The 14,084-nt window shown below is 52.0% G+C and overlaps 1 protein-coding gene across 4 annotated transcripts in view; it reads left to right on the top strand.

Moving 5' to 3' along the window:
• The window catches only part of LOC140392881 (zyxin-like), a 50,516-nt gene extending 43,716 nt beyond the window's left edge, over positions 1–6,800 (top strand). For all 4 annotated transcript variants that reach the window (XM_072478638.1, XM_072478635.1, XM_072478639.1 and 1 more), the window contains exons 8-10: positions 2,193–2,371; positions 4,178–4,298; positions 6,529–6,800. In XM_072478638.1, the coding sequence (XP_072334739.1) occupies positions 2,193–2,371; positions 4,178–4,298; positions 6,529–6,645 (417 nt within the window). In that variant the 3' untranslated portion in view covers positions 6,646–6,800. The remainder of the gene's footprint in view (positions 1–2,192; positions 2,372–4,177; positions 4,299–6,528) is intronic.
• The last annotated feature ends 7,284 nt before the right edge of the window (positions 6,801–14,084 follow it).

The raw sequence follows: 14,084 nt of genomic DNA, 5'->3' as shown, positions 1-14,084 counted from the left end.
GAGGAAACCCTCCTCCCCTCGACACCCAGCCCCCTCGCTGTCAGTGAGGGAGAGAGGAAACCCTCCTCCCCTCGACATCCCACCCCCTCGCTGTCAGAGTGAGGGGGGAAAACCCTCCTCCCCTCGACACCCAGCCCCCTCGCTGTCAGAGTGAGGGAGAGAGGAAACCCTCCTCCTCTCGACATCCAACCTCCCTCGCTGTCAGAGCGAACCCCCTGAAACCCCGCCATTTTTTTTTTTTTTGAAAAACATTTAATTGAGGCGCTCCTACATATACATCATAGACAACCATAACCCCCCTCCCCCCTTGCTGACATCAGAACTGTTCTCAAAGAAGTCAATGACCGCTGCCATCTTGGGACAAACCCCTCCACAGACCCTCTCAAGGCGAACATTATCTTTTCCGGCCAGGTCACCCACCCACACACCCAGTTTCGGCGGCCCCAGGTCCCGCCACCCCAATAAGATCCGCCTCCAAGCTACCAAGGAGACAAAGGCCAGGACATCGGCCTCTCTCACCCCCTGGACTCCAAAGATCGCCACTTCTGGACTCGGCGCCACCGTCACCTTCAATACCTCTGACATAATGTCGGCAAACCCCTGCCAGAATTCCCCAACCTTCGGACAGGCCCAATACATGTGGACATGATTCGCAGGCCCACCCACAATGCCCACACCTATCCTCCACCCCTGCTCATCCTGGCCACAGTCATGTGTGCCCCTGGAGATCACTTTAAATGAATAAGGCTAAGCCTAGCACACAACGAGGATGCATTCAGCCTCCTCCCACAGCCCAGCCTCCACCTCCCTCCCTAACTCTTCCTCCTACTTACGCTTCACTACCCCTGACGGGGCTCCCTCCCAGTCCATCAGCTCCTTGTAAATTTCCAACCCTCTACCCTCACCTACCCCTGTTTTTGACACCACCTTGTCCTGCAGCCCCTGGGTTGGCAGGTGGGGAAAGGACGGTACCTGCTTCCTGACAAAATCCCTCACCTGTAAATACCGGATCCCATTCCCTGACCCCGCTCCAGCAGCACCTTCTTCACCCGCGAGACTTTACCGCCCAACCAAACCCCGATATCAGTCACCTTCCTAACAAACACCATTGGAATGAAGATTGGGAGATTCTGGAACACAAATAAGAACCTCGGGAGAACCGTCATCTTCACCGACTGCACCTGTCCCGCCAGCGACAGCGGGAGCACATCCCACCTCGTAAAATCCCCCTTCATCTGTTCCAGCAACCGAGCCAGACTCAGCTGCTCCCACCCCCGTGCCACCCCCGTGCCCAGATAACGAGAGCTCCCCCGCCCCCCCCCCCTGCTCTAAACAGCAACTCCCCCAGCCTCTTCTGCCCCCTCGCTTGGATCGCCAAAACCTCGCCCTTCCCCACATTCAATATGGACCCCGAGAACCGACCACATTCTTCCAATATGCCCATAATCCCCCCAATAACTTCCAACCGGTTTGATATAAAGAGCAGTAAATCGTCCGTGTTAAACAAGACCCTGTGCTCCACCCCGCACTATACCCTGTCAGTCCCTTGACACTCTCAGCGCCAATGGCTCTATAGCCAAGACAAAGAGCAATGGGGAGTGTGGACACCCTGCCATGTCCCCGGGTGCAACCTGAAATAATCCAAACAACCCGGTTCGTCCTCACACTTGCTGTCGGCGCCCGGTTCATTAACCGGACTCAGTCCACAAACCTCTGCCCAAACCCAAACCGCCCCAACACCTCCCACAAATAGTCCTACTCGACCCGAGCGAAGGCCTTCTCCGCATCCATGGCGACCAACACCTCGTCCCTCCGGAGGCATCGTTATAACATTTAACAATCGCCTGATGTTAGCCGACAGATACCTCCCCTTAACAAACCCCATCTAACCCCTTGACATTTCTAACCATGATGTCTTCGACAACAATGTTGCAGAGAGAGAGAGGGAGGGAGAGAGATGAGAAGCCAGGCCCAGAGACAGGGGCCTCGACCTTCCCCACACTTCCTCCCCAAACTGTGGGACTCCTTACCTCCCAACGCCCCCACCCCGCACTATACCCTGTCAGTCCCTTCACTCTCTCTGTGCTATGACCATCCCCAGTGTGTTGAAGGTGGATGTGGGTTTGGGGGGGTTGCTGTGGAGTGGGGGGCGCGTGATCCTCTGATTACTAACAGGCCTTTCCTTTATCAAGAACACGCTGGAGAAATGCGCGGTGTGCCATGAACCAATCACTGAGAAGATGCTGAGAGCAACGGGAAAAGCATTTCACCCCAAATGTTTCACCTGCAACACTTGTAAGAAACAGCTGGAGGGCCAACCATTCATCGTTGACAAGGATGGGGAGATCTACTGTGTGGAAGATTATCATCGGTGAGTCAGGGAGGGTGCGAGGGAGTGCATTGCTGTCAGAGAGTCGGTACTGAGGGATTGCTTCACTGACAGAGGGTCAGTTCTGAGGGAGTGCCGCACTGTCAGAGGATCAGTACTGAGGGAGTGCCGCACTGTTAGAGGGTCAGTACTGAGGGAGTGCCGCACTGTCAGAGGATCAGTACTGAGGCAGTGCCGAACTGAAGCCGTACTGTCAGAGGGCCATCTCATGACTATGTGCTGCACTCTCAGAGGATCAGTACTGAGGGAGTGCCGCACTGTCAGAGGATCAGTATTGAGGCAGTGCCGCACTGTCAGAGGGCCATCTCATGACCAATAATGATGACTTGCTTTATCTTGCCAGCTATGGAAGATCCCCCTGCCGATCATTAATATATATCAGAAAGATCACTGAGCCCGATACTGAGCCCTGCTGGACGCTGCCATATATAAAACTCCAACAGCACAGAAGTGGTCCATTTGGCCCATCGGGTCTGAACCGACCCTCTGAAAGAACACCCCACCCCGTTCCCGTAACCCCACCTAGGGGCAATTTAGCATGGCCAATCCTCCTAATCTGCACATCTTTAGACTGTGGGAGGAAACTGGAGCACCCAGAGGAAACCCACACAGACATGGGAAGAATGTGCAAACTCCACACAGACAGTCACCCGAGGTCAGGTTTGAACCCGGGTCCCTGGCACTGTGAGGCAGCAGTACTAACCACTGTGCAATCATGCCGCCCCCTCTCACCCAGACTGAAAACATGCCAGGAAACACTACCCTTCCCACTCTGAATCTGAGCCAATTTTGTCATGGAAGTGTCCCTTTAAGAAATGTTTTGTCTTGTCACATGGCTTCAGTGATGTCATTGTGTGGGTGGAGCTGGACTGTGGCTCTGAGTTTTACTTTTGTTTTCACTTTTGGCTGCTGTATTCAGACAGACAAGTATCTTGGCCTGTCTCTCTACCTTCAGTTTAAAAGCTGTTTCCAGACTCCTTGAGAACTTGAAAATAAATAATTGCTTTCTGGAAGGAATTCAAACCTGCTGTTTTGAAAAGGAAATAAGAGCATCCATACCAGTGCTGTGTGCTGGGCCACACCTTTGAAAAAGGTTTTCTGGTTTATGGGATCTTGTTATTAAATTGGAACAGCTTAAGGGAGAAATTTATTAAGGGTTACACATAGAGTACTGTAGCTGTGTGGGGTATTTATGTTTGTAGTTGATAAAAATGCTTACTGTGTGTGTTTATAAAGTGTTAACTAAATTTGTAGAATAAACTTTGTTTTTGATTAAAAGTGCTTAAGGCCTCTGTTGAGTAACACCTGAAAGGCAGGTCTTTGTGCTCATCGTAACCAAAATCTATAAACACTTGTAGGTCAGGGGAACTCCATGATATACTTTGGAGTTTTCTAAACTCTGGCCCATAACAATTTTATGTTTGTTAAACCCCTTCATCTTGCAATTCTGCCAGAAAGTCTATGTTGTGATATTGTTAGTCCATATACATTGCATTCGCCACACTACCTTCAACCACCCCATCTATTATCCCAGCAACTTGCCGCAAGCCAATTGCCGTAAATTCTCCTTCGTTTATTAGCACACAGATGTCCAAAGGCCCATAGATATTTTCCAGTATGATTTGTTCTTGCAGCTCCCCCCTTTCTGACATCCAGCTTGGAGGCGTGTCACTGGTTCTCCGCACCCTTCTCTTCTCGCTCATTCCGAAGTGATACAGCAGGCCACAGCTCCGCATTCTGAATTTTGGGGTGAGCGTTTGACTGACAGTTCTGTTTCTCTGACCATAGGAAGTACGCTCCAAAATGCAGTGTGTGCAATGAACCCATCATTCCGGAGGATGGGAAAGAGGAAACTGTCCGGATCATAGCCCTGGAAAAGAATTTCCACGTCAAATGTTATCGCTGTGAGGTAAGGAGAAACAAGGTTGGTTACCACTCTCACTCTCTATGGGCTGGATTTTTCTGCCCCGCCCGCCGCAAGAACACCACGGGCGAGAAGCCGACAATGGAGAAATCCTTTGACCTTGGGGGGGGATTATCCAGTCGGCTGGTGCACGTGGCCGGAGAATCCCACCCCCCGTCTCTCTCTCTCTCTGTTTCTGTCTATCTCTCTCTCTCTGTTTCTATCTGTCTCCATCTCTCTCTCTCTCTCTCTGTTTCTGCCTGTCTCTCTCTCTCTGTTTCTGTCTGTCTGTATCTCTTTCTCTGTCTGTGTGTCTCTCTCTCTGTCCATCTCTCTCTCGCTCCCCTCTCTGTCCGTGTGCATCTCTCTTTCTCCCTCTCTCGCTCTCTCCGTCTCTCTGACTGTGTGGATCTCTCTTTCTTCCTCTCTCTCTCTGTTTCTTTCTATCGCTCCCATCCCTCTCTGACATTTCCAGTGCGTCTGTTTCTTTTTTGCTTTCTCACGCTGTCTTGCTCTCTTGCTGTCCCTATCCCTGTCTCGCTCTCTCTCTCATTCTCTTTCCCTCTCTTTCTGTCTGTCTCTCTCTCCAGCTCTTTTTTCCTCTCTGTTCTCTGCTTTGTCTCAATCACGTTCTCTAGGCTTTTCCACTCTCTCTTTGACCCTCTGACAGTGCGGCACTCCCTCAGTATTGACTCTCCAACAGTGCAGCACTCTCTCAGTACTGACCCACTGACAGTGCAGTGTTCCCTCAGTACTAACCCTCTGACAGTGCAGTGTTCCCTCAGTACTGACCCTCTGACAATGCAGCGCTCCCTCAGTACTAACCCTCTGACAGTGCAGCACTCCCTCAACCCTAATCCTCCGGCAGTTCAGCACTCCCTCAGTACTGACCCTCTGACAGTGCGGCCCTCCCTCAGTACTGTCCCGCTGACAGTGCGGCACTCCCTCAGTACTGATCCTCTGACAATGCGGTACTCCCTCAGTACTGATCCTCTGACAATGCGACACTATCTCAGTACTGACCCTCTGACAGTGCAACACTATCTCAGTACTGACCCACCGACAGTGCCGCACTCCCTCAGTACTGACCCTCTGACAGTGCAGCACTCACTCAGTACTGACCCTCTGGCAGTGCAGCACTCCCTCAGTACTGACCCTCTGATAGTGCAGCACTCCCTCAGTACTGATCGTCTGACAGTGCAGCGCTCCCTCAGTACTAACCCTCTGACAGTGCAGCACTCCCTCAACCCTAATCCTCCGCCCCCAGTGTGGAAGCCTGGATAAATGATATGGCTGGGTTTCTCAGGTTGGAAAGGATAAAGTTTGCCCTGAGAGGGTCTGCGCAGGGGTTCTACAGGCGGTGGCAACCGTTCCTAGACTATCTCGCGGAGCGTTAGATGGAGTTTGGTCGACAGCAGCAGCAACCCGGGGGGAGGGGAGGGGGGAAACATCTCTTTCTGGGGTGGGAGGGGGGGAAGAGGGAGGGATAGGGAAGGGGGGTTCTTCGGGGGGGGGGCATCTGAGCAAGAAAAACATAAACGATCCGGAAAACTGATATGCACGGGAGGAATCCAATGTACAAAGTTCTGTATCATATTGATTTGCCATGTTTATGTCTTGCTATGCGAGTTTTGTCTTTTTTGTTGGCGGGGGGGGTTATTTATATGGTTGAAAATTCTGTTAAAAATTCTTAATGAACATATTTTAAATAAAAAAACCCTAATCCTCTGGCAGTTCAGCACTCCCTCAGTACTGACCCTCTGACAGTGCGGCACTCCCTCAGTACTGATCCTCTGACAGTGGACACTATCTCTTTACTGACCCACTGACAGTGCAGCACTCCCTCAGTACTGACCCTCTGGCAGTGCAGCACCCCCTCGGTACTGACCTTCTGACAGTGCAGCACTCCCTCAGTACTGATCCTCTGACAGTGCAGCACTCCCTCAGTACTGATCCTCTGACAGTGCAGCACTCCCTCAGTACTGATCCTCTGACAGTGCAGCTCTCCCTCAGTACTGACCCTCTAACAGTGCAGCACTCCCTCAGTACTGACCCTCTGACAGTGCAGCACTCCCTCAGTACTGACCCTCCGACAGTGCAGCACTCCCTCAGTACTGACCCTCCGACAGTGCACCTCTCCCTCAATAGTGACACTCCATTTGCTAAAAGTGATAGAATGACTGCTCTGTTTTGTTGATTAACTGTATGTAATCCCATTGTTACTCTGCAATTGCAGGATTGTTTAAAGCAGCTGTCATCTGATGCTAATGAGAATGGATGTTATCCGTTAGACGGCCATATCTTGTGTCTGCAATGCCACCAGTCCCGGGTCAACAAGGGATTGAGGAAATGAGTGAATCAACGCAGTTATCTTTTGCTCTCTGGAGGGCTTTGTTTCTTCAGATCCGCAGATTCCCCGTGGATTTGTACCGCTGCAGCTCCTGTTTAATATGTTCTGTCTTTGCTTTTGAATACAAACAAAAAATAAGGTCATATACGAAGTTACAATCTCGCTGCCTCCTTTTCTTCATAGATTGCTCCTTGCTTCGGTTATTGTTCGTTCCAGGGTCGCAGCCCCATCCCACACGCTGTGCGGCCGGGTCAGTCACACTCAGAACCTATCTATCGGCCTCGTCACGCCTGACCCGGGACGCGATGAGGTCTGTAAATCTCGCGAGAGGCCCTCTAACGCGATTAGTCTCACTTGAATATGTCTGCGTCGGATCTATCCCAGCGACTGGGTCCTAACGGCCTCGCCTCAGAAACCCCGAGCAAGCGCCATTTGCCACTGGTCTCCACCAACCTGCAGCAGGCGTACCGGAACTTGCGGGTGAGGGGTGGGGGTTCTCAAGACGATTGGGGTCTCCAGATGATCGGGGTCTCCCAGACAATCAGGGGCCCCTGGCTGTGGGCAGGGTGGTGCACTGGCACCCCTGATGCTAACCGGGTACCATGGCACTGCCCGTCTGGCAGAGGCACTTCCAAGGTGCCAGGCTAGCGGTGCCCAGGTGGCACTTTGCCCATGCTGGGGATCAGGCCCAGGGATACCTTGCCCTTATACGGTGGTGTGTGGGGGGCTCAATTACCCCTTTATAGATGATTGGGGGCGTTGGCAGGGGATTCAAAATCAAGATGGGGGTTCTAAAGATTCGGGCACCATTTCTAAATGGCGCCCCGATCTCTTCCTGCAGTGGTGAGCGGAGCTGGTTAGTGCAGGAAATTGGGATGAGTGTGACCTCGGTGGGGCATTCCCCACTGAGGCCCGGAACTGAAGCAGAGGCCCGTTTAACAGCTGGGTTGTCTCGGCGCTGTTAGCACCAGGAAACACACCCGACACGGGATTCTGTTTCATTTCCGTTAAATCGCCTACTCTATGTTTACAGGTAGGATGCCCATCGGGCAAGACACTGCACCCACCACGTCCAAGTGACTTCCCCGCCCCCAACAGAACTAGTCGGAGAGCACAAGTCCCTTTCGGCTTGGGTAGGTCAGCTGACATGCTCCCAGCCTACCGATTCTGAGATGATTGTCATGTGATGCAGTACTCCATTGGCAGGGAATCAATTGATCATGGGAGAGTTATCAAAGAGAATTCAACACTCGAGGTCAGCTTACGAAATATGTAACGGCCGGTTAACTCAGTGATTCAGAGTGTGGAGCAAATAATGTCAGGCCTCCTTCCTCTTGTGTGCCATTCATCAGTGCTACTTAGCAATGGCTGCTCATTGATGCTCAATTCAGGTTCCACCAACAGTGAACGAAAGGCTGATACATACTTGTGTCTTTTGTAAGGGCCACGAAGAATCCAGCACGAGTTTTAAGGATACAAAATAATAACATTTATTTACTATAACATATATACAACAGTAGCAGTAACTTCCCTTGCTACATACTCCTTCCTGCTGGTTCCTGAACTAGCCAGCTTTATTTATACTAGGAGTTTACTAGTGGTTTCTCCGCCCCCTCATTGGGGAAGCTCATACTCCCACAGGATTGTGGGATAGTCATTAGTCCCCAGCCAATGGTAAGCAGGCAGGTTATAACATCCCTCCCCCCCCCGAAAGTCCAAGGAATCCACCGAAGACCCTGGCGAAGGAGAGCGTCGGACTCGTTTTGCCGCAGGCCGGACACCATTTGCACGCGGTGCTGGATCAGGCGGCGTGTACCGAGACGGAGACCGGCACTTCCGTGATGAACGGCGCAACGGTTGTACATCCACGGCCCGTGGACCCGAGGATTCCCCCTCTGCTGCATCCTGTGTCTCCATCTCGGAGTCAGAGTCTGCTGCCTCCATCATGTCAGCGTCTCTATCTCCATTTGGTCCCGTAACGACCTGCGCAGGCTTCGAGTGAGGCACCAGTGGAAGATTGTGAGGACTACCTTCCCTTGTCTCTGGTCTCTGTGGCTGTAGAAATGAGCTCCGGGGGCGGGGAATCTTTTGAGGGGATAGTCTTCTGGACCGAATGTGGTCTACATGTTTTCGCTGGAGACGACCCTGGGCTTGCACTTGGTAAGATATAGGGCCCGTTTGGCGAAAGATTACACCAGGAACCCATTGGGCACCACCAGCAAAATTCCGAGCGAACACTGGGTCACCGGGCGCAAACTGCCGCATCGGCCGATGCCGAGAAAATCCCTGTCCCTGCCGTTCTTGTGTGCGGCGTACTTTTGCGCCAATGTCCGGGAAAACCATACTAAGGCGGGTGCGAAGTCTCCGGCCCATTAGGAGTTCTGCGGGAGCTACCCCAGTCACTGCATGGGGGGTGGTCCTGTACGTAAACAAAAAGCGAGCCAGTCTCGTGTCCATTGATCCGGAAGACTGCTTCTTTAGGCCTCTTTTGAATGTCTGCACTGCGCGCTCTGCCAAACCATTTGAAGCCGGGTGGTAAGGGGCAGTGTGGATTGGCGGATGCCGTTCATCTTCGTGAACCTCGCAAACTCCTCACTCGTGAATGGAGTGCCGTTATCTGTGACCAGCACCTCGGGGAGGCCATGCGTACCAGATGATAAACGCATCTTTTCAATTATTGCGCAGGACGTTGTGCCCTGCATCTTATGCACCTCTAGCCATTTGGACTGGGCATCAATTAGTAGAAGGAACATGGATCCTTGAAAAGGGCCTGTGAAATCTGCATGCAAGCGTGCCCAAGGCCGCCCTGGCCATTCCCAGTGATGTAGGGGCGCGGCCGGCGGAAGCTTCTGATGCTCCTGGCAAATGGAGCAGTTTTGGGCCACCTTCTCAATGTCGGTGTCGAGGCCTGGCCACCAGACATAACTCCAGGCCAACATTTTCATTTTGGTCACGCCTGGATGCCCATTGTGCAAGTCTGATAGTATCAGCTCCTGGCCTTTTTCCGGGACAATCACACGCGTCCCCCACAAGAGGATGCCGTCTTCCACGCTGAATTCTGACAGCTTGGAGGAAAATGCCCGCAACTCGCCTGGGAGCTGTCTATGCTGCCCACCATACTGGACAATGTGCCGAATCTTTGACAGGACTGGCTCCGTCTGGGTCCACTCACGGATCTGTGATGCCGTGACAGGCAAGGTGTCCATAAAGTTTAGGGTTGCAACCACCTCACCGGTCGTGGGGGTCGACATGGGGCCGGTCGATAAAGGCAATTGGCTCAGTGCGTCGGCATTTGCTATCTGTGTACCTGGTTTGTGCTCCAGAGAATACTTGTATGCAGCAAGCAACAAAGCCCAGCGCTGGATCTGTGCAGAAGCAATGGACGGTATTGGCTTATCCTCTCTGAAAAGTCCCAGCAGGGGCTTATGATCAGTCACGATAGTGAAATGGCGGCCATACACGTACTGGTGGAAGCGTTTCACCGCAAAAACCACTGCCAGGCCCTCCTTCTCGATCTGCGCGTACTTTTTCTCCGCTGCAGTCAATGTGCAGGAGGCGAAAGCTATCGGTCGCTCGGCCCCGTTCTCCATCTTGTGGGACAGGACGGCCCCAATACCATACGGGGATGCATCACATGTGACGAGCAAAGGCTTTCCAGGATCATAGTGGGTTAGTAACCCAGACGACGACAATTGTTGCTTTACCCGCCGGAAAGCGGTTTCTTGCGGCTGACCCCAAACCCAGGTGTGATTTTTCTTTAGCAGAAGGTGCAAAGGGGCCAGCGTAGTTGCCAGATTGGGGAGGAACTTCCCGTAATAGTTGACGAGACCGAGAAAAGAACGAAGATGCGAAGTGTCAGTCGGGGCGGGGGCATGTTGAATTACAAGCACCTTCTCTGCGACGGGGTGCAGACCTTCGCGGTCCACCCAATAACCTAGGTAGACTACTTCCTTTGCCTGAAATACGCACTTTGTGCGACGTAAACGGACTCCAGCCTCCGAAAGGCGTCTAAGGACAGCCTCCAGATTTTCCAAATGTTCCTGCTCCGACGTCCCTGTAATCAAAACGTCATCTAGGTAGACAGCCACACGTGGTAAACCTCTCAAAATGCCCTCCATAACACGTTGAAAAATTGCACAGGCAGAGGATACTCCAAAGGGCAACCGTGTATATTCATACAGGCCCCGGTGTGTATTAATCGTTACATATGGTCGGGAGGCAGGGTCCAGCTCCAACTGCAGGTAGGCGTGACTCATATCTAATTTTGTGAACGAGAGTCCACCTGCAAGTTTCGCGTAGAGATCCTCTATGCGAGGCATTGGATATCGGTCGAGTCGGGAAACCGTATTCACTGTAAGTTTATAGTCTCCACACAAGCGAACTGTGGCATCTGGCTTCATTACAGGTACAATTGGTGCTGCCCAGTCAGCAAAACGGACGGGCCTGATAATACCCAAACTCTCCAAACGAGTGAGCTCCCCTTCTACCTTCTCGAGCAAGGCGTAAGGCACTGGGCGCGCCCGGAAATAGCGCGGCGTGGCTCCTGGTTCAACTTGGATACGGGCTACGGCCCCTTTTATTTTCCCCAAACCAGGCTGGAATACATCTGGGTATCGTCCTAGCACCTCAGTCAACCCTTCAGAAACTGTTTGGAGGATGTGCTGCCATTGCAACCGCAAATGGCGCAACCAGTCCCGACCCAACAGGCTGGGCCCATGGCCACGCACCACGATAAGTGGGAAACGCCCTTCCTGGCGTCCATAGACAACAGGGGTCATTGTAGTTACTGCAATGTCCAGTGGTTCCCCCGTGTAGGTGGCCAACCTGGCCTGAGAGTCGGTTAATGTAAGGGTCTGTATATCCTGCTTGATGCGGTCGAATGTCCTCTGGGCGATCACGGAGACTGCTGCGCCAGTACCCAACTCCATCTCAAGCGGGTGGCCATTGACCCGTACTGTCACCTTAATGGGGGCCACACATGGAGCTGCCACACAATGCAGCTGCAGGCAGTCGTCCTCCGTCTCCACGTCCTCAGGAGTAGTCGCCGCAGGTTCATCCACATGGAAGGTACGGCGTCTGGGCTGGTCCCAGTTACGGCCCCTGGGCTGGTCCCAGTTTCGGTCGGAACGACGGCGCCTCCAGGACCGCCGTCCGCAACGGGGTCGGCGCCTACAAGTCTGACACGGACATGGCTCCTCATCCATTGGCTCTGGAGAAGGCTCCCTTCGGGGAGGAATGTCCGACGGCCACTGGCGTCGGTCCGGACGTTGCCTCGCCCAAGGTATCGCAGGAGTGCGGGGGGACGTTTTCGGACGGAAGGGGTTGCGCCCCAAGGCATGCACCTCCATTCCCTGTAGCTCCTGTACTCCTCACTCTGCGCTCTCTCGGGACAATACTATTTGAATGGCCTGTTGAAAAGTCAATGTTGGCTCCGCTAACAACTTTCTCTGGGTGGCCACATTGTTAATACCGCAAACCAAACGGTCGCGTAACATTTCTGACAAGGTCTCACCATAGTCACAGTACTCCGCAATCCTGCGTAGCCTGGATAGAAAATCGGCAAGGGATTCTCCAGGGGTCCTCTCAGCGGTATTAAACCGGTAACGCTGGACTATCGTGGACGGGGTTGGGTTAAAATGTTGCCCCACTATATTCACAAGTTCATCAAACGTTTTGGAGTCCGGGTCAGCTGGGTACGTTAGGCTCCTAATCACCCCAAACGTATGCGGGCCTCAGGCGGTGAGCAATATGACCACCTGGCGCTCGTTTTCGGTGATATTGTTTGCCCGGAAATAGTAACGCATCCATTGTGTGTACTGGTTCCAGCTTTCCAGCGCAGCATCAAACACATCCAAACATCCGTACAGAGGCATGGTATAATAGAAAACAACTTCCAACCTGTATCCAACAAAAATCCAGGGAGGTGGCTTCAGTAGTGTAGACAGCTATTCACTTTAACCTTCGTCGCCAGTTTTGTAAGGGCCACGAAGAATCCAGCACGAGTTTGAAGGATACAAAGTAATAACATTTATTTACTATAACATATATACATAACAGTAGCAGTAACTTCCCTTGCTACATACTCCTTCCTGCTGGTTCCTGAACTGGCCAGCTTTATTTATACTAGGAGTTTACTAGTGGTTTCTCCGCCCCCCCTCATTGGGGAAGCTCATGCTCCCACAGGATTGTGGGATAGTCATTAGTCCCCAGCCAATGGTAAGTAGGCAGGTTATAACAGTGTCCTTGAGATGGTGGACAGGTTTTGTGGGAGTAAGGAGGTGAGTTACTCTCCGCAGGATTCCCAGCCTCTGACCTGCTCTTGTAGTCACAGTATTTATTTTCCTTTTTTTTCTTCTTTTTAAATATAAATTTAAAGTACCCATTTCTTTTTTTTTTTCAATTGAGGGGCAATTTTTAGGACCAATCCACCTGCCGTGCTCATCTTTGGGTTGTGGGGGTGAGACCCACATAGACCTGAGGAGAATGTGCAAACTCCACACTGACAGTGACCTGGGGCCGGGATCGAAGTAACCACTGTATTTATATGGTTGGGTCCCAGTTCAGGTTCTGATCAATGGTAACCCCCAGGATGTTGACAGTCGGGGATTCAGCGATGATAATGCCATTGAATGTCAAGGGACGATGGTCATATTCTCGTTGGAGAATGGTCACTGACTGGCACTTGTGTTGTCCGAATGCCACTTGTCAGCCCAAGACTGGACATTGTCCAGGTCTTGCTGCATTTGGACATGGACTGCTTCATTATCTGAGGAGTTGCAAATGGTGCTGAACATTGTGCAGTCATCAGCGAACATCCCCACTTCTGGCCTTATGATGGAAGGGAGGTCATTGACAAAGCAGCTGAAGATCGTTGGGCCTCCAGGGGGGCGAGAGAGGCCAATGTCTTGGCCTTTGTTCCCTGATAGCACGGAGATAGATTTTGCTTTGGGGGAGGGTCTCGGAGCTGCCGAAAACGGGGGTGTGGGCAAATTACTTGGCGGAATTCCTGAGGTTGGAAAGAATCAAATTCATCTTGAGGGGGTCGGTCGATGGGTTTGCCTGGAGTTGGAAGCTGTTCATTGACTTCTTTAAGGAGGACTGAGGTGTCAGGGGGATGAGGTGGGGGGTGGGGTATAAGGGGGTCAAAATGGGGTATGCCGGTCAGGAGGAGGGGCGGGGGAATGGGTCCTGGTTATTATGTTGTACAATTTTGCTTCTGTTTTTTGTTGGCTGTATACATATGCCTGAATAAAATATATATTAAAAAAAAGAAGATGGATGGGCCTCGGACACTCCCCTGAGGAGTGATGTCCTGCAGTGATGTCTTCGAAAAATGGACTTTATAATCTTTATTATTGTCACAAGTAGACTTACTTTAACAGTACAATGAGGTTACTCTGAAAATCCCCTCATCGCCACATTCCGGCACTTGTTCGGGAACA

Source organism: Scyliorhinus torazame, chromosome 16, assembly GCF_047496885.1.
Source record: "Scyliorhinus torazame isolate Kashiwa2021f chromosome 16, sScyTor2.1, whole genome shotgun sequence".
In the NCBI taxonomy this organism is placed as follows: Eukaryota; Metazoa; Chordata; class Chondrichthyes; order Carcharhiniformes; family Scyliorhinidae; genus Scyliorhinus; species Scyliorhinus torazame.
The sequence above is the reverse complement of the archived record's forward strand: the minus strand, read 5'-3'. Positions and strand labels throughout refer to the sequence as shown.